Source organism: Drosophila yakuba, chromosome 3R (assembly GCF_016746365.2).
Source record: "Drosophila yakuba strain Tai18E2 chromosome 3R, Prin_Dyak_Tai18E2_2.1, whole genome shotgun sequence".
NCBI classification, from domain to species: domain Eukaryota; kingdom Metazoa; phylum Arthropoda; class Insecta; order Diptera; family Drosophilidae; genus Drosophila; species Drosophila yakuba.
Genome location: NC_052530.2, coordinates 27,669,403 through 27,692,425, shown reverse-complemented (window position 1 = coordinate 27,692,425; position 23,023 = coordinate 27,669,403). Strand labels below are relative to the sequence as shown.

The following is a 23,023-nucleotide window of genomic DNA, read 5'->3' as shown; positions in this document are numbered from 1 at the left end:
CGCAGCTGTTTCACCTCGAGCTGCAGCGGCGTCACACGGATTTGTTGTAAATTTTCACAGTTTCCACAACAAAAACAGTCCGGAGCTCATGCTAATTGACAAGTGGCTTCTGGCATAAGTCGTACGATTTAACCTTTATTTCATTTGTATTTTAATGTAATATATAAGTGGTGTTAGGTGTGCATAGTGTGCCACTTCGGAGGCGGAGTCGAATTACGCCGTTCGCGTGAATCAACCTCGAAGCACTGACTACGAAACAAACCAGCCCGTGGATGCGGAGTGGAGTCAACTAATCAATAGACCTGCGCACGCGCAGCAGCAGCAGCATTCAGTTGTCGAATAATCGAAATCGGAATTCAAATCGAGGGTGTTCACGGGCTCTCTGGCTTATCAATAATAATAATATTAGACATAGGTGTACACAATAGATATGGAGTTACATGTTCAAAAATAGAGTTGTTCATTGCTTAACTTAGTGCGGTTGGGTAGGAAGAGGAAGTCGAGTCCGGTGCCGCTTACATCACAAAGACCTTTTCGACCTTGGGGTTGGAGAACTTCGTATTGGTCACCGGACAAGTGACGGTGCCGTCGTCTTTGGTGATGTCCGGCAGAGCCATCTGGCCAAAGATCTGTCCGTTGGGCAGCATCATTGGCTGATTGTGCTCGTTAAGCGGCAGCCCTGTGACCCGGCATATAAGTCTGCTCTGCACGCAGTGCGAGTATGGCAACTTGAGAGCGATGCGGTTGAGATCCTCCTGACACACCGGGCAGTTGAGATTGCGGCAGGTCTGGGCATAGCAGTGGGGCGTCTTTAGGGCAGACAGACCGGCCTGCACTGCTGCCGAGAAGACTGACGTACTGGATAGCTGGAAGAGGCGGTAGTTCTCTTGGCGGAAGTCCAAAACCAACTTCTGCCAGCGCTGCGGATCCATATACTTGCGGTAGTGCTCTGCTTGGGCATCGGCCGGATAGGCCAGTAGGGCCATCACATGGCAGATCTCGTTCAGCTGAGTTTTCTCGTAGGCAGGGAAGTAGCGACGCGAATGCTTCACAGCTTCAAAACGCTGATTCTGACGCACTAGCTCGATGAACTCTTGCACTCTCAGGCTGAATTCAATGGTGGAGTTGATCTTGCGAAGCTTAGACTTGTTGTCTATGCACCACAGTACGCATTTGGTGGTGCTGTGACTGGCTAAGTCGTCCTCGACCTCGCGCGACGTCTGGAAAATATCCAGGTTGGTCAGGTGGCGTACATCGGACTTGGCGGCCAGCTCCTCGGCCGTTTCATAGTATCCCATACGCAGCAGGTGCTCGATGACCAGGCGGTCTAGTCGGATGCGCTTCCATTGATCCACCGACCCCTGCCACAGGTCGCCCGTAACGCTGCTTGGCGGAGTAATGCCCTTCAGGTGGTCCAGCTTGCGCTTGCAGATCTGTGTGACGCTCAGCTCATCGTTGATGCTCTCCTCTGCCTTGCGCTTGAGCACCTGCAATTTCTGGGCGACGTTGTCCACCAGCTTGGTGACCTCGGCCAAAATGGGACCCTCCTCTGCCTCCAGTGCCTTTTCCACCTGACGCGATACATTGGTCACCTGGTCCACCTCTCTGTCGATGATCTTTTGTGCTGAACGGAAACGCTTGTTCAGCATCTCGTATGGCACTTTCAGGGTGGCGTGCTCCAACGCCTTGATCTCCGACATTTTTGCTTTTCGGTTGCGATGCAATTTGGTTTTATCCTCTTCTTTGAGACGCAATTGCGTTTTCTTCTATTTCCTTGAATTGCTTTGTTTTGCTTTTGTAGGCTAAGCGTTGCCAGACTGCTAGCAGTCAGCTTATCGAGCAAAGGTGCTGTTCAGTTAGCTAGTTCTAATGCTAATTATTTGATTTCTAATTGTTATATATAAGAGGAGTACAAAAACAAAAGAATGCATATTTAAATTATATTGGAAGAATTCGTTCCGTTCCGGAGTACAAAGCCACATATTTTGTTATGTTTTTGAAGTTTTATAATATTTGAATAATATTTGGCTATACTTCTGCGTGGTTTCCCGCTAAACTTCATATGATGCACCGGCAGCCCCAGCAAAGTTTACAGCACTGTTACTGAACTGTTAACTAATAACAGCTGATTGAAGTCTGAGTAAACATAAACAAATGTTAAGACAGAAGTACATTAAACAATATAGAGGGAAGCTGTATCGGAATGAAGGAATTGGTCAAAAATCCCTAAAACCCTCTGAGTTAAATCCAGCTAGAGCTGGTAGCCCTTAGTCAATTACAATTATTTACAAGCGTAGATAAAATATAATCTTATAGAATTAATTTTTGGGACTGCCACGTGTCCCACTGTTTAATGTCCCAATGCAATTAGTACTTTTGGAATAAATCAAAATCAAGCAAAATACTTTCAATTTGCAGAGGTTTTCAGTTACTTTGTGAGCAAATGTGATCTGAAACATTCGTAAAACTCTTTATAGATGATCCATTGTACATACAGTGAACGAAGATCCATTTTGAATATGCACGAGTTGGCTCACTCTAATTTCTTGTAATTAGCATTACAACTAGTTGGAGTTCGAGAGTTGACCTAATGTGCTCCGCAATGTAATTAATACGTCTGCTGGAGGGAAAAGTAATCACGAGTCCATGCAAAATTGCATAGAATTAACCTCCTTTTATGGTACATTGACTTTCGTCCAAGTCGCTCCGATAATTAGTCATAGATTAGGTAGCCGCCCCGTTGTACGTGCGAAAATTGAAAATCCATGAAAACCTGACCCAAACCCACAAGCTCAATGTTGGGACTTTGGTAAGTAATTTTTCATTCCCGTGAACGGAAGTTACTCATTTCGGGTAAATTTGGGACACGTGCCGTGCGAAAACGCGAGTACAAACAAATAAACAAACATTTTGTTGGAACTTATGGTCAGGATGTGAGGTGGAACTGGTTGGATTACAATAGTTCTATACTAAAACATATTGCATTTGGTCGGCAATTGATACGTATGGTATATATGTAGCTCTATTTTCTAATGAGAACAGAGAAATAAACTTCTAAGTATATAGAAATAATTGTGAATTTGATTTAAGTTGCATATTAATGTGAAGGATCTATTTCAACTATACGTAGCTCTCTACCTAATTGTGAACGGCTTATCCCGCACAATTATCCTCGGACTTCCCTTTCCCAAACTGACCAGAACCGTCATTTAAAAACCCATTGCATCCGTCCTCCTCAAGGCAAGCAGTGATTATTCCCAAAAGGTCAGGCACTCACATCGAGATTTCCCTAATGACAAACAATTGAAAATTGCATGTCTGAAAAGTCCTGGGTTCCTGGTTTCCTGGGCTCTGAAAAATTGCATTTTAATAATACAACCGGTGAGAAGGCGATTAAATTCAGGCACTTCTTCAATTTGAATTCCAATTACTGAACGTCACTCATGCCGACTGACTTACACACTACCTGATCCGCTTGACAAGTTCAGTGCTCCTGGGGGACACAAAAACTTATTAGAATAACTAAGTGAGCTGCATTTGCATTGCCACAGTTTTTGTGGGTGTCCAGTTGGTGTCAAGTAAGTGCCCTGCCCGTGGAGCACCCACGTTGGGAAAGGGTGGGCCAGTTCGGATGGTGCTGGACAACCTAACGAATGGAAACTCGGTGGAAAAGCCGAGGGAGAGCCGAGCACTTTGGTGATGTCATGGATTGCGTGCAGCGGAGCCGTCATCAATGGTCCTTCTCCTCTCGGGAACTTGCTACTTGGGCAATTTTGTTGTAGATGTTTTCGGCCCTTTTGGGCTACCATAAGAAATGGTCGTAACCCATAATCAGTGCGGCTTAATCGTGTTCCACCGCCTGGGCAGCCTATGGCACTCCAGCCCAGAAGTGGAGGGCACCTCCTGCTCCTTCCTTCCTTTCCCTCCCTTTCCCCACAGACCACATTGCTCCGCTGGCCTGCATTGATTTTTTTTTGCGCTGGAGTAGGTACTCCATTCCGGCGTTTTCGGGTTTTTTATGGTCACCTCTAGAACTTTCACTTTTTGATGTGCGTAAATTTGCATATTTGTCGGACGCCAGGAAGGGTGTGTGCACTGGCCATTCCACTTCATCCGACCTGATCCCTTTCCCCGCTGTTTTGGGTGAGTAATGAATAGCGTCCGCTGATGATGACGCCTTGGATAATGAGTTTTTGGCTTCGCCTTTAGATAGGTCACTGAAAACGTCATGTGTCTATTGAAATTTAACGTCTAGTTAAATTAGCCAGTTAATATTTCTGTGATCATCCCTTTTGGAACGAGCGACTGGTTAATAGCCTTATAAAAGATACTTTACGATCCTTTAAGACAGTTCATATGCATTTAGAAAGCTTTTTTCTGTATGCAATGCATCTCACAAATAATTGGATTGTGAACTAGACAAGTTATAGGTATAACTTTACCTTTAATAATTTTAAAAATAGTTTATTAAGGCTGAGCACTAACAGACCCCCTTTACAAGTTATATAAATTATTACGATAACGTACAATAAACAGTCAATTAAAGAATACTAGTGTAATTGTTGGCACATGTTTTAGTTTTTATCTTTATAATTTGTTCTATTATTTGAATGTAAGTCGTGTAAAATTGTTTGCCGTCCAAACGACACTGAATTCCACCACATTGCTCAAATGTTGCTATAATTATAATTTCTTGAGGATTAGGAGCCTTATGACGTCCCAACCGGACCATGAGTTATTAAAATATGTTCGTGCGCCTCAGCATTTCGTAGTTATTTTTATGTTTTCGCTAGCCAGGCCTTTAGTCGCCTTTAGTTCTGGCCAACATGACATGCGAGTTGGCCAAGTAGAAAGACCCCCAAAAGTGTCGCCCCATTGCTAAAATCAAGGTGTGCATTAACAAATGAACTTGAAATAATCGTTATACGACTGGCCACCCATATATTTAGCATGCATTTAGCTGCATTCAGCTATGTGGCCAAGTGGGCAAGTGGCAATGTGGCGAGTGATAAATTGGGAAAGTCATGGAAAGGTTATTTGGTCAAGACTTGGCCAACAGACAAGGCTAAAACAAGTAACAGCGGCTATCGAAGCTTTCGCCTTGCGGCACATGCAACATTCGGGGGCAGGAGGTGGCAGTTCAGTTTAAGGACTTGGCCAACTTCTGGCTCGCTGGTGTGTGCATGTCCTGGAACGCACGAAAACAAACTTGCATGCAGTGGATAATATGTGTGGTCGCAATTAGAAGTGGCCATAATGTGGAATTAAGTCCCTTAAATTGGCATTTTTTCCAAGGGGCCTAATACACCGGACTCGCAGTTATAATCAGCAGTAATATGATGACCTCTGGGCATGAGTACACCTCGATGAGATTTCGTGAGAAAATTATATATCGCTGGGTTGGCACTAGAGGGCCCTAGAAATGCTACAGTCGCACTAATTAATCATCAGTTAAGAGCAAAAACATGACGCCCAAATTGTTGAAAGCGAATTAGTTCTTTAATTACGCTGGTCTTTCGCTTTTCTTGAAAGGGGGAAAAACCCAGTGGCGAGTGGCGGCGCCTCCGATTCGCTGCAGTTTCTGATTTGGTGAAAAGATTTCGTGAGTTTTCCATATAATTTTCCTGCTTGTTTTCCGTTTCTCTGGCCGGCAACATTTATCAATAAAGTCAAGAAATAAATATCCGAAATAAATTTCGGACTTTGCCGCATGGCGAATTGAATGGAATGGACTGGCACCAGCACCAGCACTCCTGAATAATAATTAAAGGAATTTATTTTTACATGTAAATATAAATATTTTCCATTTCGTATGACGCGTTGCGGCAGGATTTGCGTAAATGCTAAAGTACTATGGAATAAATCATTGTCAAGTCGGCAAATCTAGACAAATAATTATGAACTCATAAATAACTAGTGTTTTTCAACTATATTATTAAAATTTAAGTACAGCCAACTCGTAGGTTTAACCCATTTGACTCAGAAGTCTCTTTAATATTGATCAAAATCGTTTTATCACATTTGAAATTATTTGAAGTGAAATCATATTATTTATATATCAATTTGTTATTACCACTAAAACAAAGAAATTGAAGTATATTTCATTAAAATGGTTTAGTGATTCCCACGGTCCTTGAACCCAACCAGAAGTCCTAATTAGTTATATCCACCGATTTTCGTGAATATATTTTCTGGACTTTCTTTCCGTTCGGCGTGCGTGTGTGAAATAAATTCGCTGCGATGGACGCATTTAGTTAGGGAAAATTGTTTATGCTGTCGCAGCGATTAAAGCAATCGTTTATAAGGCGATCGAGAAGGCAGATAAGCAGTACCAGACCCATATAGCCTGACATTTTCCGCAATCGGAAGAGGGTCGAGAGTACACGAAATGCAAAGGAATTTGTGTTGGCAAATTGGGCGAGTTCTTCATGTCCCAACTGACCTCAAAGTGTTTCTCTTCGGGTGTAAATTATTGGCTCGGCTGGAAAAGTGGCCACGTATGTATATTTAGACAATGGAAGCAGACATGGCCGAAAGTTGGGCATCCGTTTCGGCCTGTTCGATATCCACCTAAATGGTGCTCTGCCAAATTGGGGCTAAGGGGGCGTGGCTAGTAACATTTCCCCTTTTCGGACAGGCTGCATTCCAGGAGTTGAAGGTTTGAAAGTTAAAAGTTGAAAGCAACAAGCAAGCCACTCATCTGGCCACTCTCAATTCAGCAAACGTAATTAGGGCCATGCAGCGCCAAAAAGCAAAAAATAATCATAAACAACGGGCCAGTAGAAATTAGGGAGCGAGCGAAGAATAATGGCCAAAATAACTATTTGCCTTTGACTAACCAGTTTCTGTTGTTGCTCCTGGTGCGTGCTAATGTTACACTTTATTGTTGTGGCTGTTGCTCGACTCCGCGGGCCCCAAAAAGTAGGCTATGCAATGGTCGTACGCCTCTAATGCCTTCGTCATTATTATAGTTTCCACACACACACACACCGAAGACGAGGACGAGAAAAGGACGAGGTCGCCTCCGCCAGCAGCTACAATAAAAACAGGTGCACGAAGGTGAGGCAGCTACAAAAATCCATCTTCGTTAACAAAACTCGCTCACGAAATACACAAAAGCAGCGAAGCGCTTACAAGTGCGTCGGAGTATAGAGTATACCATATAGAGTATACCATATAGAGTATACCATATAGAGTATGCCATATAACATACCATATAGCAAAAACTAATCCCAAACTGCCTGTGAAAGTTTCGAAATCTGCGCGGAGATTCCAAGCCATCCAACTCCTTGTAGTGGAGTACCTTTCGACGAGTCGAGGGATCTCTTAATTATGCATGCGGTGTCTGTCCTCCTGGAATCCCATTTTATGGATGTCCTGGAATGCGTGAATTAATTTCGGTTTAGCCACATTCGGTTAGACGGATCGTTAGCTGCGTACATTTAAAATTAATGAAACCGCATATATTTTATCTTTTTGTGTGAAACTTATTGTTGCCAATTTTTGCGTCAGCTAAATCGTTGGTAATATGAATACCCATAAAACCGGTATTGTTGTTTAACTTGATATACAGTTGCTTCTACATATATTGCGAATTTATTATAAGCCAATTAAAATAGAATCAGTTGTTGTTTTTAAACAAAACAAGATATTCACTTCCATTCATAGAGTAGGGCTTTTAAGTAATGACTTTTGTTTAACTTTAAGTTTATGTATATGCCTAATAAATATCTTTTAAAACCAAATAATATCTAAGTTTTTAGACTAACCACTGACAAATTTAGTGAAATATTTTATGTTATTGTAAGTAATTTAATATCCTACAAATATATATTTATATTAATATTGTTATTAAACAAAGTAAATACCAGATCTGCTGAATGGCAACTTAAGTTTAATATAATGTAATCCTTCTTTGAGGAAGGGTATCTGGAAAGCGGCTCTGGTTCGTCGCCTCTCAGGGAAAGGGGTTAGCTGGCTGGCCGAGCAGGTGACTGTGGAGGAGGAGGAGCAGTCTGGTGGTTGGTGTGAGGTGTGGGTGATGGGTGGTGTAAGGTGGCGCCGGTGTGCGCGAGCGCCAAGTAGCCACGAGCAGCGTCGTCGAAGCAACTTAAGGTCCGTGTGCGCCGCGAATTCTTCACTTGCATTTCGAGCGCGCAGGCGACTGGTTGGAGCTACTCGTCCGGAGACAGAAGTACCAAGTGGCAGTACCGAAAGCGAGTGGCCCAAAGTATTGGAGATTTTTTGGAGTGACGCCTCTCGTGCGGGTTTGTTTTGCGTCGGACTTTCTGGCGGAGCGGAAACGATTTCGGTGTGAAAATTTGCATAAAATTGCGCCCGCGAAACCGACAAAGAAACGAAAAAAGCGTTGAGGAAACCAATTTAAAGCCTTTTGGGCAGTTTTCAAGCTTGCAAAGTGCGTGTGAAACCCGTTGCGGAATTTATATAACCCTCGAAAAAGGACTTCTTCCGCTACCTCTTGTAGTACTACTCTCGTTTAATTACTAATTGCAAAATGCAGCCCCTGAAGCGCTTCACACAATGCGGCAGTCTGACCATGCTCTTCGGCATCTTCATCATCCTCTTCGGGGTCAGTTCCACGGCACTGACCACTTTTGGCAAGACCAACAACCAGCCGCCGCCCACGCACGTCCCAATTGGTAAGAGAACCCCCGCGGTTTGGTCATAAACAGCCCCATCAAAGTCGCTGACAAGGTCAGGAGGAGTTTCTTGTCGAGATTGGGCGCGGGATTAGAAGGAGTTTGAGGTTTAGTTTGGGCTGTAACTTTGCTATAACTCGCACTCAAGCATTAGCTGTTGGAGGATTATTAATATAATTATTATAGTAGAATTCATATAACAAAACGATCAGTTATAGTAGTTTACGTATTTGAAGCTCGCTAGCAGAATCGTTTTCTTTAAGGAACTGGTTTTGAGTTAAGAGCTAACTATTTTATTGTAATTAACTTCAGATAAAGCTACCATACCCAATCTCTTGAGTTCGCCCAAGGGCCAATTAATCGCTTGTTAAGACACCTAGTCGTTAGCCAAACAAATAGCCAGCCATCCAGTTTGTCTGATCCAGTCATTTGTCATTCGATTGGCTTTGTACTCCCTCATAAATAAATGGAATAATAATTGTGGCACAGAGCCAGCGATTGAATGACACGACACAGAACACGGAGCATTGCTAACACAAATCGAATCGAGAATTGATCAAACAAGTCACTCAAGTGCAATGACAACCCACGCTCCACAAATCCCTGACATTAGGAGTGGGTTTTCTGGCTGGGTGGTGAGGTGGTAATAGCCCTGTGATTGGAGTTGGCAAACAGGAATGGATAAAGTAGTTAGATATACATAGATAGGCAGACAAGCGGTGATTGGTGTTAGCAGTAGCTGGTGCTCAATAATCACACAATTAGTGGGCAATTAGCTAAGCAAACTGGGCATTAACTTTGATTGCTATCCTTCATTGCAGTTAAAGGACGAGAGTGCAGTGCCCACGACGATTGCACGGCGATAGATCGCACCAGTTGCGTCAAGGATCCCAATGACTACAAGTTGCGTTGCCTCTGCGGCGACGACTCGCCTCCTTCGGCTGGCAGCTGTCCGGATGTCCTCAAAGGTAATATATCAGCAAAAAAATAGATTTTCTAACAATATTCTACAATGAGAAGAAATATCTTAAACATATTATTTGAACAAGAGAACCAGCCTCTTTAAAAACGCTTAAAACTTTAGATATATAGTTTTGTCTAAAAAGAGGTTGGTTTATAATGTTATGCAACTTCCAAATGATTGCTATCAAATATGAATTATTATGTCCTGTATCTACGCTCCTTTGACTGCCAACCCTTTGCAGAATCCTTGCTAAAGGATTCCCAGAAATAGAACAGCCAACAAAAAGTCAGCTAATTGCTAAGACATGCACATTACATTTATTATTTAAGGGCCCGCTGCTTTCTTGGAGGCCTCCTCCGTGATGAGCCAGTGCCTCAAGTGGCATGTAGGTGATGCGTCCAAGGCGCCACCTAAATGAGAATTAAACAAAGCATCCTGCCAGGATGGCCACCCACAGCCACCCACATTCACCTTCCTTCGCTATTTGCCTGCTTATTTATTTAGTTTTCGTGCGCGATTCACACTTGCTCCTTGGGCTCCTTGGACTCCTTGGGTCATGTGCCCGCCATTGTTGGCCCTCCAGTGCTTTGGTTCTTTGCTCCTTTGGTCCTTTGGTCCTCCAGAACTGGAGGTTCTCCAGCTCTCCTCACGGCAGGCAGGACATTCTTTAGCCGGGCCAAGGAAGTAGCGAAAGGCAGAGCAGCCAGCTTTATGGCGGCGCAATGTCGATGCCGGATTTATGTTAGGATGTCGTGACTCCTACGAAACTCTAGGAAACTCAAACGAGGCCCCAAACGAGTGGCAAATGGTAATGGGTATCGCCGCAGTGCCAATTTGTGACATGCACAGCCCAGCAGAAATGTTATACGCGATTTTTGCATGCACGTCTCGCAGTCTTTTTGGCATTGCGAGTTTTTCTCCGTGTGGCAGATCTACTTTCTGTTACTTTCTGCCAGGGGATACATAGTAATACTCCAGAGTATCGTATTTCCAGACTATTATAGTTCTGCATAATGGCGTTGTTATACCAAAATGGCTATTCAATTTAGTTATAATCATGCAGTATAGTAAATTCATTGTATATATACAAATATTTACATAATATTATTATTCACTTTGTAGGGCTGCGTCACAAGTGCAACAGCAACAACGACTGCGAGGACGGGATGGTGTGCCAGTTCGAGAATAGCAACCGCACCATCGGAGTGGCCAAGTTCATGTCCAGCAAGACCAAGCTGTGTCTCTGCGACAACGACAACGGATATGTGGAGGACATCCTGCATGACATCTGCAGCGGAGGTAAGAAGTGCTCTCATCCCAGACTTCCTATTTAAGATGCATTAACTTCTCTTATCCTGACGCATGAATACCGATGCCTAACCCATCTTCTTCAACTTCCAGCCAATCTTCAGGGACTGGTCAGCTTCTTGGTCTCGATCTGCTCGCTCCTGGCGCCGTTCTTGGTTTCCGCCCACATGCGAAAGCATTTCTAGAAGGCGATCGACGAAAGCGGAAGCGGAAGTCGTAGTTTGGCGTTTATCTACCCCAGTGATCCATCAAATGTGCCTCAGTGAAACCAACAGAAACAAAAGATCATCCTTCCCCTACCCCTTCCCCTCACATATGAAAACCGAAATGTAATCTTTGAAAAGCGAAAAAAAACAAAAATACGAAAGAAATTAAGAAAGTTAGATACTCGTCGCCATTAGCCTAAAAGTCGTTCTATTGTATAAGTTTCATATGTACCACCGTCAAGTTTATTCGCTTCTCACGAAAAGTTGCGTTATATACAATATACATATAATTATATTATCTGATAAATGTTTTCTATAGATTCCCCCGATCGACCTTAGGCAGTACTCCCTACACTAGACAGACAGACGTATGTAACTTTAGATCCAAAGTTTGGCACCATTTTATTGTAATTTTATATGAGTGTACGTGTGTCGAGGAAAATCAGGAAAACCCAATAAAAATCAAAGGAGGAAATTATCTAAGGATAGGCAAACTTTTCAGCAGCACAGTGTGAATTCAGATCGCTTACATTGCAATTACAAATGTGAAACATTTTAATTTTTGTATGTATTCAACATAAATAGCTTTACGAGCTCACAGCCCATAATCGAATGGAAAAATAATATTAATATTAATAATAATAATAAAATACAAGAAAACCTTATTCATACGGGAGAGGATGCAAGTTAATAATATTTTCATGTCAAAGTTGCAGGTCCAGTTAAGAACTTCACCCATTACAACCGTTTTCTTCGTAGCTGTTATCTATACTATTTAATAAAAACCTTTAAAAACCCAAACTCATTGTTTCCTCTAATACCGAATGTCACTTTTCCATTACAACAGGCAAAAATATATCTTGGTGACCGCGTGGTACTTATCATTGGCAGTCCAATAGGTCTGAAACATGTAGTTACCCGTGGGAAAGGGCAGCACTTTTGGTACCCTGGAATTAATGGCCTCAGAGGAAAGCTTATCCACAATGACGTCGTGCTATAAAAAGTTCGGAAAAATATTTAAATTGGATACACACAACTGTATAACTCTTACGTTGATGGGACAGGTGTGATTCAAGTTTGTGATGTCTTTAATGAAATCGTAAAAGTATTTCGCGACTACATTGGACTTTGTGTTCTTCATGAACTGACAACCGTCAAAGGTAACGTTGTATAGAAAGGGCTGATACCCATTGATTTGTTGGTGCAAGCCAAAATTAACCTGCAAAATTCGAATTTTACTCAATACGAGTAAGTTAATTAAGAATATGAGCAACAAACCTTTATGCTGTTCAGTGATACTTTAAACACCTTTACCTTGGTGGAGATGTATTGATAAGTGCGATTAACTGATTTAAATGAGCAATATTCGAAATCGACCACATCCTTATTCATGGATACGCACTTGAAGTTCGTAAACTCGATTAGAGAGTCAATCTGCATTTTATTTAAAACATTTATATACGGCCTTTAAAATGGTATATAACGTCTGACCTGGTTTATCATGCTAAATTTTAATAGAAGCACGAAACAGAGGTATTTTTCTAAACGCATTTTAGTTCATTCGGCTACCAAGTAAAACTGAAGCTACATTTTCAATTTTCAAAGTTAAAATCTGGAATTTATATTGGTAATGATTGCATTTAGCTTAATTTTTTTAATTGTTTGTTATATGCAGAGAACGCAGACGAAAAATTGGATCCAGTGAGATGGAACATAAACACTCCTAAGGCAAGGGTTGTATTAGACCACAAACATACCCCTTTTGTGAACAAAATATATTATTAGTAATAAGGAAATATTAACCTAGACCTTCAAGGTGCAATTTTTGAAAGGTTCTGGAAAGGTTCTGATCAACAGATATGATACTTTATGTTTGTGAACTAGGGTCGTAATTTATGAAATCTAGTTCACTTACAACGAATACGACATCTATTTAAAATTCCGAGGATAAATAGCTCTCCACTTGAAATTCCAATTTCCAGCTGCACTTGCAGCTCCCTAAACGATCGGTTATCCAACCGAAATCGATTAAATGCACGGCATTGATTTGAAATAGATCGCAGTAGATTTAATGCAGCAGCACAGTTATCAATATGTTAACAAGCTGGGTATTTTGTAATGCCAACGCCTTTCGCTGGCCCCCATTCGCTGATTACTTTCAATTTTCTCGCCGAGCAGAGAAACGGAGCAACGGAGAATCGGAGAAAGAGCGCAGAGAAATGGGGGGGGGGAGGGGTGTTGCAGTGAAAAGCTCCATCGGGCACACAAAGCTCCACTCTCGAATGACAAAATCAAACAGCGCCACGCTGCCAAGCACAATTACACGATCGGCTGGCGAGAGGTGACAACTTCGAGGGCTTTCGGTTCCGATCCAGAGATCTGAATCTGAACGGCCAGTTAGCTGGTTAGTTAGCCATGTTTACCTAAGCGATTCGGCCGTGCCATCCGCAAGATCGTCGTGGACAAACCCAGCCAAAAATTCGAAATACGCGCGTGTGCATTCAAATTAAAAACCCACCATTTATGCTTTGAGTTTTATGGGTGCATTTCGGCAGTGATTTGCATGCGAATTCGGCATACGCCATAAAAAACAATCTGAAAGTGTTGCCATATTCATATATTCAAACTCATAACTATCTACGAGTAGAACCCACGGACATTGAAGAACTGAAGGGTACAAACTTGAGTTTTTTGAGGTGTGCGACGCGCGCCAAAGTCAAAGCCAATGAAATCACATTTCCGGTGGCCACACATCGTTTGAGCCAAATTCAATAGACACTAGTGGAAAATAAATTCCAGGCGTAATTGGGCTATTTACGCCCCCATCTAACCACCGACATAGGTAAGCCCATCGAAATATTTCCCCGCTGACATCAGACAGTGACACAGAGTTATGGTTGCTCAGATATATAGTAGATCAAGCTACTATATATATAGTGAGACTAAAAAGAGTGGGTTTTCCCATTGCGAAAGTTTGCCAGCGGATTTTGGGATTAGCACCTCTTTCTACCAAATCCACTGACGCAGTTTAAACGGTCGATTAATATTTATCACTAAACGATTACTAATTTTTTTATGACTGCCGCAAAGCCAACGCCACATGCTAATTGGCATTATGGTCTCCCGAAAAGAGTTGCTAATTTTATGATGTCCTCAATGAAGTGTCAATTAAATGATTCACTGCAGATATATTTTCGTTATCTGCGCATCTCGAAGTTTTCCAAATCGGAACACCTTAGATATTAAAATTTAAGTAACAGTTTTGCTACCTTAAGGGTGCATTCCATTGGTTGCAACGCGGTAATTGCAAAAAGAACACGCGGGAATGGCAGTTAAAATTCATCTACAGATTACGTGACTTAAATGCGAAAACGTGTTCACAACGGAGCTTCACCAAATTGTCGGTTGACTTAACCTGTCTAAATACAACTTAAACGCAAGAAACTATTTGAAAAACTCGCCACTACAAAAACGTAGATCTTCCGAAATAATTTTGAGGAATCTCCAAGCTTAAATTCCACGAATTGCTGCTTGAACTAGTTTAATTCGGTTTTAATCGCCCGTGTTGTGAGCTAGACTTGCATATCTTAAGCAAATGCTACAGTAGATTAAATGAAGCTTAAGTATACAATATTTGGATGGATAGATAAGACTTCGCTTAGATTCCGCTTCTGGTTTTCTTTGCTGCGTAATCGAAGGGGAAACGCGTTTTGCATAAAAATTGCCAACTTATCAGAAGCCGTGCTTCATCAAATATAAACAATCGAGTTATAAATATTCAAAACAAACAAAAGCCGGTAGCTGTTCTCCCCCCAAAAATCCATTAAACCTGAAAATGAATGGTTAGACCAACACTGATCGTCGTCTAATATAGATTATGAAACCCGTTTTATGCGAACATAAATTTAATTTGGCTTGCTTTGCAATTAATCACACTCTAATCAAATAATAATTAACTAACGAGGAAATTGCAATTGCGATTTTTTGTGATTTTGGCACGTTGTTTCAATTACTTCGACTGAATTTGTTTGCTTACATTTTATAGACGCGCACAGGGCATCTTCATAAAAACCGAGTTTAAAGTCAACAAATTGCAAATGGAATTCTGGGTATATAAACAGCATATTTTCGGACAGATTCAATTCGCGTGCCTTTGCAATTGACTTAAACAATTAAGTCTTTCACGAGCTGCGGACTAAAAAGGAATATTAAGTAACAACTACAATTTATTTTTAGATACTGAACAAAGGAAGTTTTAAGAAAGAATTAACATCTACCTCCAAATTGGTATCCATTTTAAATAATTTAGTTTGTCTTAGATCTTCAATTTTGTCTAACAACTCTAAGCAAGCCTCATGCAATCTGTTCTCTGTGATCGATCACGTTCTACATTTTAAAATAGTATTTATAGCCATCTAATAAATTAGTCATTTTTCTGAGCCCTTATAGCTTTCTTTTGTGACTACAACTCATAAATCCTTGTAGTTCCCCCACGAGATCGTAAGTTATCTAAGCCAATGCAATTGTGTCTGCATGTGGGACAACGTGTTGTATACGTGATTTTCTTGCGACTATCTGTGAGCCTGCAAAATCCAAGTGTGTATGCCCACTATGTCGTGTTAAATACAGCTTTCGGATATAATTGAACCATAAGTATACACGAAAACAGTCCGAATCGAAATGGTAAACAAACCAAACGCATTTCATTGAAATGGGCGACAGTTTGTGGCTCGGCTTTGCTGCTCGATGTGATTGTGCTGCCATCGACCACGCCCACTGCTGTTCGTTACGCCCTTTATGGGAATTTGGCTGTCATGCGAATTGTATTTTGCAATTGGCCCTGTAATTTGAGTTGACTGAACAAAAAACAAACAAGCAAACCGCTAAAAAAAGAGGGTACAGCAAAAACGAATTCGGCAAATGTAATTGAACAATTAATCGAACATTTGTGCTTCCTGTTTGGGTGGGCTTATCAACTCGCTTATGAGCTGATCAGAATGTATAGAAACCCAAATCTAATGCGCCTTCAAAGTTTAGCTTAATAAAGCTCACATATTTTCGAAACCCAAGGGTCACACACCTGTTGGGGTGCAAAGTTCAAGCGTGTGTCAATGGGTCAAAATGTGGGCAACACTTAAGTGCGTATATATGAATGTGAAAACTTGAATTAAATACACTTATTTGCGTTGAGGAAGCCTCAATTTGATGGCAATTAGCACAAATCTCTGACAAATCGCGATAACCTCAGCCTTCACGCCCACATTTCGCTCACTTTCTAATTGTGCGCTTAAATAGTTAAAAATAAACCAAAAGCCAAACCAAAACAAATAAAACAAAGGGAAACGCCCGAATATATAAAATACTTTCGGTGTGAGAAGCGCCAGCTCGTTTGACATCATCCAAATTTAGCTGACGACTTCGGCAGCTGGAGAATCCCCTCCAAGATCACCGTCTTCCGACGAGATTGGATCATTGAGATCCGAATAAAACCGGTCACCGGCGTCTTGACGTATACACTCATTAAAAATTATGCTATTTCGCCAGCTGACTGATAGTATTCAAGTCATTGGACTGCGATTAGGAAACGAAATGCACAGCAGTTGAGGCAGAATCAGAAATACCCAAACATTGACTGGTTTCAAAACGTGTGAGGGTGTTTGAGCTCTTGAAGCTCGACTACGAACATACCCAATAAAAAGATTGAGCTTAGAACAGTTTTCATATAAAACTTAAGCTCACTTTGTAGTTTTCTCTAACCATAAAAGTGCTTAAGTATTAAGTGTTTTACTAAAACATAATATAAAGTATACCATATTGCCCTATAAGCCTTTAAAAGAGTTGGTATGCAAAACAGCACCACTTGCCTCTCCGATTTTGATCTTGGCCGGGCTATAAAGCCAGTGATATTTATGGACTTTTAACACATACAGCCCGCTTCAATTAATTTAAATAATTCCATTTGTCACAGCATCAGCTGTCTAGGAAGTTTTTTGCGATATATTTGCTTAAATTTCGACGTTCATCTTGAACTTCAACATAACTTTAAAGCCTTTCAATCGGCATCTTAAATATAGAAAGTTTGCTATCGGAAACTAAGGTTACAATGCAGGCATTTCAAAATAAGTTTTCAAAGCGTTAGCACACAAGTTATGTATAAAGGCATTGATTTCCATAGAAAAACAATTCGACCCCCGGCTATGCATTTAAATATTTATTTACCCATGACATTTTTTCGGTATCACCTTTTGTTTGTCTAGCAAAGGTCTGCGTTTATAAAGTGTCAAGTTCATCTGGAAATATTCAGAATACTTGCACTACGATTTGTGGAAAGAGTTGCAAAGAGTTGTGTAGATAAGGTATTTCCTTAACTTCCAGACAAAAGTGATGATAATATCTGGAGTATTAATACAAGTCAGTATTAATACAAATCAATTAGCCTTGTCGAGTACTTACTGATCAGGCAATACCTCATTAATTGTGTCTAAAAATATGTTTATGTAAATGTTAATGGCATTTAAGAGATGACCGATAAGGCGGAGGATAAAACCCGAAAACAGGCAAAACTACTCCATTTGGTCATCGGCAACAGCAGGGGGTGCATGCATCTGAATGCAGACCAAAGTGCAACACTCGGCCACGCATTTAGGGAGTGACTTTGTCTGCAGTCGTTTTTCTGGTCGAATCTGGTTTTTCCGAGATCTTGGCACCTGACCGCCACTGTTAACCCCCGACTAGAAACCTCGGAAAGACAAAAAAAAACAGAAGCATCTACCTGCTGTTGCACTGAATGGAAAATTTCTCCCTAAAAAAAAAGTCCCGAGTAATAATACAGTCGGTCGGGTCCAAAAATCTGGGTAACTTTCCACTCATTTGTTCCAAAAAATATCAGAGAGAGAGATACATAAATACGTTTCACGTGTCGAGCGAATGTTCCCTAAAACGCCGAGCCAGGCAAATAATTACAGACTAATACGAAAAGAATTTACAACTTCCTCTTCACTTCTTTGCTTTGCTTTTCTTTTAACTTATTTATTTATTTAGAATTTTGTTGTTTTGCTGCTCGATGGGTTTTTGTTTTGGGCGAAATTGGAAGCCAGGGCAATAAGTGCTCGTAAGACAAAAAACGAATCACGCTATGGGAACCTCGTTTTATCGTAGTTTCCCTACATTTCCCCTCGTCGCATTATCAGTTTCACAGGGGAACCCGCATAACGTCGATCATCCCGTTTCTCAGTTCCCAAAACAATAATAATAATAAGCCAGATTCGAGACCCGAAACCCACAAACGACCCGACTCAACTCGACTTGAAAATAGTTAACAACAGAGCAACGAAGATGGCGAGAACAACAAAGTTTTGATTTTTATAAAAGACAAGGTTCGCATCAAGTACAAAACAGTTTCGTTCGAAACGCTGCCGTGTGAAGAGCCAAGCGACCAGAACCGATCGTTCGAACAACGGGCATCTTTCAGATACTATCCAAATACCCGATTTGGCACCTTCGCAATAAAAAAAAACAATACCCATAGATGCACCTATGAGTGCCACCCATTAGATTTAGTGTCACCTGGTGCCATTCGCCGCCGGCTTTTATAACTTAAAACTTGTGCCTAACTTGTGCTTCGTAGGCAGTGTTTGTTTTGATTAACTGCTGTTGCCATCGCCGCTCCAAAGATGAAATCCAATCCGGCCTCGGATCACGTCTACTTCAACGACGGATTCAAGTGCTCCACGATAAGCATCAGCACCAACCTCACGGAGCCCAATGGGAGCAGCAACAGCGTGGGATCCCAGGGATCCAAGGAGTTTATCCGTGAGTCTAACATTTTACTAACTACTGGCAGGGATAAGGAGATTTATAAAATATAGTAATTTGCAGCAATACAGTTAATAATTATTGGTAGTAAATTTCAAATGAGTTAGTGCCAAATGATCTTTTAATAAGTAATGAAATAGTTTGTTGGATCTAACAGAAAGTCTGAAACAGTGCAAACTCCAGCCTTTTAAGCGTGTAGCGAATGCAATTGATTTATTATTATTATTATTTGACAAATTACCACACATTAAAAAAGTGACTCAAATTGCTTTAAACATTTTGGCTATTAGCTGCTGAATTATGAACTACAAAATCAAATTAAATTGATTGTTCTGTAGGAACAAGGTAATGAGTTTTCAGAATCACGAGATTTGCCCATTTAACTGCTATTACCTAAGCTCCTTAGTTTAGCAGCAAGTTATGCCACAAGTTACAGTTTGATTTCATAGTTAGTTCCCTGTTGTTTGCAATTAAATGGAATTTAATGGAATTCAGCGAATGTTTCTGGCAAGAAAAACGGTGCATCAAGTATACGCCGCGTGCTCCCCGCCCGGAGATAAATGCAATTGTTCTCCACGTTTTCTCAGCTTAAAAACTTTTGCTTTGGCCTTGACAATGAAATTCACGTAGATCAGAATGAAAACCTAAAGCAATTAAAATGCCAGAAAGCAAACTGCAACTAAATGGCAGTGTGGGAATCAGCAAAAACTCGATCGAGCGTGGTGTTCTACAGTACGTGCTTATGATTTGGTCTCTCTTTTGATTTCCGCCCCATCTTTTACAGTCACTGAGGACGGCAAGAAGGTGAAGCCACCAGTGAGCACACTGGACTGCACCCGTAGTTGGCTGCAGGACTGCCAGCGACGCACCTTCAATCGCAAAACCCTGCACAAGAGACTGCCGATCCTCGGCTGGCTGCCAAAGTACAACAGCCAGGATGCTGTGGGTGACCTGGTGGCTGGCATCACAGTGGGTCTCACCGTGATCCCACAGGCACTGGCCTATGCGGGAATAGCAGGACTGCCCGTAGCCGTAAGTAGCAAGTATATATTGCTCACAAGGATAACTATTAATCGTAATATTCCTTTGAGCAGTATGGCTTATATGCCTCCTTTGTGGGCTGCTTTGTGTACATATTCCTGGGCAACTGCAAGGATGTGCCCATGGGCCCATCTGCGATTGTGGCCCTGCTGACATATCAGGCTGCTCAAGGATCTTGGCAGAAATCGGTCTTGCTCTGCCTGCTCAGTGGAATTGTGGAGCTGCTGATGGGTCTCTTCGGACTGGGCTTCCTGATTGACTTCGTCTCTGGACCAGTTTCTTCGGGCTTCACCTCTGCCGTCTCGCTGATCATCCTCACCTCGCAGATCCAAAGTGTGCTGGGCATCACGGCCAAGGGCAACACCTTTGTGGAAATCTGGACACAGGTGTTCCACAACATCGAGCACACGAGGGCAGGAGACACGGTACTGGGACTCACATGCATTGTCATCCTGCTGCTCATGCGCAGTCTCTCCTCCTGTCGAATTGGACCGGCCGACGAGAAGGAATGCTCATCCTTTCAGCGGGTGGTGAACAAGATCCTTTGGATCGTGGGCACTGCTCGAAATGCCATCCTGGTGGTCGTTTGCTGCATCATGGGCTATCTGCTGCACACCGAGGAGCATGGAGCTCCGTTCCGAGTGGTGGGCGACATCCCACCAGGTCTGCCCAGCATCCAGTTGCCACCCACTTCGCTCAGTGCCAATGAAACCAGCAATGGCGTGGCCCAGGGATTCGTGGAGATGGTGCACAGCATGGGTTCCGGCTTGGTGGTGATTCCGTTGATCTCGCTCATGGAAAACATAGCCATCTGCAAGGCTTTTGGTGAGTGCTCAGCTCTGTTATTGCATATGGTTCCCTATATAAATATATGATGTTTTTAGCTAATGGCAAGCCAGTGGATGCCTCGCAGGAATTAATTGCCATTGGAACGGCCAACATCTTCAACTCCTTTGTGCAAGCGTTTCCGGGAACCGGAGCCCTAAGTCGCGGAGCAGTAAACAACGCCAGTGGTGTGCGCACTCCTCTGAGCAATATCTACTCCGGCAGCCTGGTCATGATTGCCCTGCTCTTCCTCACGCCCTACTTCTACTTCATTCCACGTCCCACCCTGGCGGCCATCATTATATCCGCCGTGGTCTTCATGATTGAAGTTAAGGTGGTCAAGCCCATGTGGAGATCGAAGAGTAAGTCATACAAGCTAACGAAGTAATACTCATTTTTTTTAATTCACTTAAATAACCCATTAGAAAGTGATCTGGTGCCCGGAGTTGGAACCTTTGTGGCCTGCCTCGTTTTGCCGCTGGAGTGGGGCATCCTCATTGGAGTGGGACTCAATGTCATCTTCATCCTCTACCATGCTGCGCGTCCCAAGCTAAGCACCGAACTACTGACCACCCAGTCGGGTGTGGAGTACTCCATGATCACCCCAGATCGTTGCCTAATCTTTCCGTCTGTGGATTATGTGAGGAATCTGGTCAACAAGCAGTCCATTAGGCAAAATCTGCCGGTGGTCATCGATGCGTCGCATGTCTACGGTGCTGATTTCACAACGGCCACGGTTATAGACTCGCTGATCAGTGATTTCAATCAGCGGGGTCAGCTGCTCTTCTTCTACAACCTCAAGCCGAGCATCTGCTCCCTTTTCGAGCACGTGTCGGCGGCCCAGTTCGTGGTCTACTACCAGGAGCAGCAGTTGGATGAGCTGCTCAAGGAGCGGAGCTATGTACAGAAACGCCTTGAGACGGCCTAACTGGCTCATTCTCCTCAACACGTGATACAAATCGTTTAGGCTAAGTGCTTGCTTTAGTTATTTATGGCATTGTAAATAGAACGTGAACTAATTGTGTAGTATTAGCCAGAGCACAAAACACTATTAGAACTTGTAAGCTGAACAAATAAGTGTATTTCTTAATTACTTAATAATAATAACAACGAACAAAAATAATTTGTTTTCTTAATTTTTTGAAAGGGTAAAACTGAGTATCCGTAGTAAATGCAAATTTATGAAAACTCTTATTCAGTTTTTATTTTATTTAGATATTCGTTTATTTTTGATTTTGAATTTAAATAGTTGCGCACTTTCAAACACTTGAAATTGGCGCATCACAGCACTTCTTAACTATCGATAAAATTTTGTATAGGTATTGCGATATATTCAGCGCTGTCAGCACTACTCAACACTGAAACAATTCTCACGTGTAAAGTTGATCAGTTTGTTTTCCTCTTTTTTCGGCTTGAATTAACTTAAAATGAAACGCCTGAGTGACGAACGTGCCAAGATCCTGTTCGAGCACCTGTCCAAATAGTGAGTACCCAAAACTAATCATAGGAATGCAGCTAACAAGTGCGTTTACAGCATTGGCACAAATGTGAAGCAGTTGATCGACCGGCCAGATGGAACATATTGCTTTCGGGAGCACAAGGATCGTGTGTACTACGTCTCCGAGAGGATTCTGAAGCTGAGCGAGTGCTTCGGCTACAAGCAGCTGGTGTGCGTGGGCACCTGCTTTGGCAAGTTCTCCAAGACCAACAAACTGAAGTTCCACATCACGGCGCTCTACTATTTGGCGCCCTACGCCCAGTACAAGGTGTGGGTGAAGCCCTCCTTCGAACAGCAGTTCCTCTACGGCAACCACATCCCCAAAACCGGACTGGGTCGCATCACGGAGAACGCCGGCCAGTACCAGGGTGTGGTGGTCTACTCCATGAACGATCTGCCCCTGGGATTCGGCGTCCTGGCGCGTTCCACAACGGACTGCAAGACCGCCGATCCAATGACCACTGTTTGCTTTCATCAGTCGGATATCGGCGAGTACATTCGCGCAGAGGATACGCTCTTTTAGATCCCTAGATGCTAAGTTTTTACATGTTTTGTAGCAATAACCATGTTTAGGTAAATAATAAGTATGCTGAAAAACGGATTCATCCCTACTGGTTTTGATTATATATTTTGGATGTGGATAATGGATATGTATATAAAACAATTTACATTTTAAAAGTTTCTGTCTAAATTAATAAAAAACGAT

General features: G+C 42.2%; 5 protein-coding genes across 6 annotated transcripts; 3 read left to right on the top strand and 2 right to left on the bottom strand.

Moving 5' to 3' along the window:
• Positions 1-115: 115 nt before the first annotated feature.
• LOC6538653 (E3 ubiquitin-protein transferase MAEA) lies at positions 116-1,807 on the bottom strand. The gene has a single exon (XM_002099137.3). It carries the CDS (start codon positions 1,698-1,700, stop codon positions 516-518), a length of 1,185 nt encoding a protein of 394 aa, XP_002099173.1. The 5' UTR covers positions 1,701-1,807; the 3' UTR covers positions 116-515.
• Positions 1,808-8,136: 6,329 nt separating this feature from the next.
• LOC6538652 lies at positions 8,137-11,257 on the top strand. Its single transcript, XM_002099136.4, has 4 exons — positions 8,137-8,660; positions 9,482-9,628; positions 10,747-10,923; positions 11,026-11,257. The coding sequence occupies exons 1-4, from the start codon at positions 8,516-8,518 to the stop codon at positions 11,115-11,117; spliced, it is 561 nt and encodes a 186-aa protein (XP_002099172.1). The 5' UTR covers positions 8,137-8,515; the 3' UTR covers positions 11,118-11,257.
• Positions 11,258-11,384: 127 nt separating this feature from the next.
• LOC26536234 lies at positions 11,385-12,603 on the bottom strand. Its single transcript, XM_015193455.2, has 3 exons — positions 12,417-12,603; positions 12,190-12,357; positions 11,385-12,132 (listed from the first exon to the last, which is right to left on the bottom strand). The coding sequence occupies exons 1-3, from the start codon at positions 12,576-12,578 to the stop codon at positions 11,977-11,979; spliced, it is 486 nt and encodes a 161-aa protein (XP_015048941.1). The 5' UTR covers positions 12,579-12,603; the 3' UTR covers positions 11,385-11,976.
• Positions 12,604-13,470: 867 nt separating this feature from the next.
• Positions 13,471-21,942, top strand: LOC6538651 (sodium-independent sulfate anion transporter). 2 transcript variants are annotated; one of them, XM_015193454.3, is made up of 6 exons: positions 13,471-13,980; positions 18,766-18,950; positions 19,738-19,985; positions 20,048-20,819; positions 20,879-21,181; positions 21,245-21,942. In XM_015193454.3, exons 2-6 carry the CDS (start codon positions 18,812-18,814, stop codon positions 21,745-21,747), a joined length of 1,965 nt encoding a protein of 654 aa, XP_015048940.1. In that variant the 5' UTR covers positions 13,471-13,980; positions 18,766-18,811; the 3' UTR covers positions 21,748-21,942. The 2 variants fall into 2 exon arrangements, with proteins under 2 accessions (XP_015048940.1, XP_002099171.1); XM_002099135.4 differs by lacking the exon at positions 13,471-13,980 and having other exon boundaries at positions 18,264-18,950.
• Positions 21,943-22,146: 204 nt separating this feature from the next.
• Positions 22,147-22,918, top strand: LOC6538650 (60S ribosome subunit biogenesis protein NIP7 homolog). Its single transcript, XM_002099134.4, has 2 exons — positions 22,147-22,302; positions 22,354-22,918. Exons 1-2 carry the CDS (start codon positions 22,247-22,249, stop codon positions 22,838-22,840), a joined length of 543 nt encoding a protein of 180 aa, XP_002099170.1. The 5' UTR covers positions 22,147-22,246; the 3' UTR covers positions 22,841-22,918.
• Positions 22,919-23,023: the final 105 nt, after the last annotated feature.

What these genes read in the sequence shown, in the direction of transcription:
- LOC6538653 (XM_002099137.3), bottom strand. Translation starts at nt 1,700, where the DNA reads ATGTCGGAGATCAAGGCGTTGGAGCACGCCACCCTGAAAGTGCCATAC.
- LOC6538652 (XM_002099136.4), top strand. Translation starts at nt 8,516, where the DNA reads ATGCAGCCCCTGAAGCGCTTCACACAATGCGGCAGTCTGACCATGCTC. An exon ending in CTGTCCGGATGTCCTCAAAG is followed by an intron (nt 9,629 to 10,746) that starts GTAATATATCAG and finishes TTCACTTTGTAG; the next exon opens with GGCTGCGTCACAAGTGCAAC. An exon ending in GCATGACATCTGCAGCGGAG is followed by an intron (nt 10,924 to 11,025) that starts GTAAGAAGTGCT and finishes TTCAACTTCCAG; the next exon opens with CCAATCTTCAGGGACTGGTC.
- LOC26536234 (XM_015193455.2), bottom strand. Translation starts at nt 12,578, where the DNA reads ATGCAGATTGACTCTCTAATCGAGTTTACGAACTTCAAGTGCGTATCC. An exon ending in TATCACTGAACAGCATAAAG is followed by an intron (nt 12,358 to 12,416) that starts GTTTGTTGCTCA and finishes CGAATTTTGCAG; the next exon opens with GTTAATTTTGGCTTGCACCA. An exon ending in ATCACACCTGTCCCATCAAC is followed by an intron (nt 12,133 to 12,189) that starts GTAAGAGTTATA and finishes AACTTTTTATAG; the next exon opens with CACGACGTCATTGTGGATAA.
- LOC6538651 (XM_015193454.3), top strand. Translation starts at nt 18,812, where the DNA reads ATGAAATCCAATCCGGCCTCGGATCACGTCTACTTCAACGACGGATTC. An exon ending in TAGCAGGACTGCCCGTAGCC is followed by an intron (nt 19,986 to 20,047) that starts GTAAGTAGCAAG and finishes TCCTTTGAGCAG; the next exon opens with TATGGCTTATATGCCTCCTT. An exon ending in GCCCATGTGGAGATCGAAGA is followed by an intron (nt 21,182 to 21,244) that starts GTAAGTCATACA and finishes ATAACCCATTAG; the next exon opens with AAAGTGATCTGGTGCCCGGA.
- LOC6538650 (XM_002099134.4), top strand. Translation starts at nt 22,247, where the DNA reads ATGAAACGCCTGAGTGACGAACGTGCCAAGATCCTGTTCGAGCACCTG. An exon ending in TTCGAGCACCTGTCCAAATA is followed by an intron (nt 22,303 to 22,353) that starts GTGAGTACCCAA and finishes GTGCGTTTACAG; the next exon opens with CATTGGCACAAATGTGAAGC.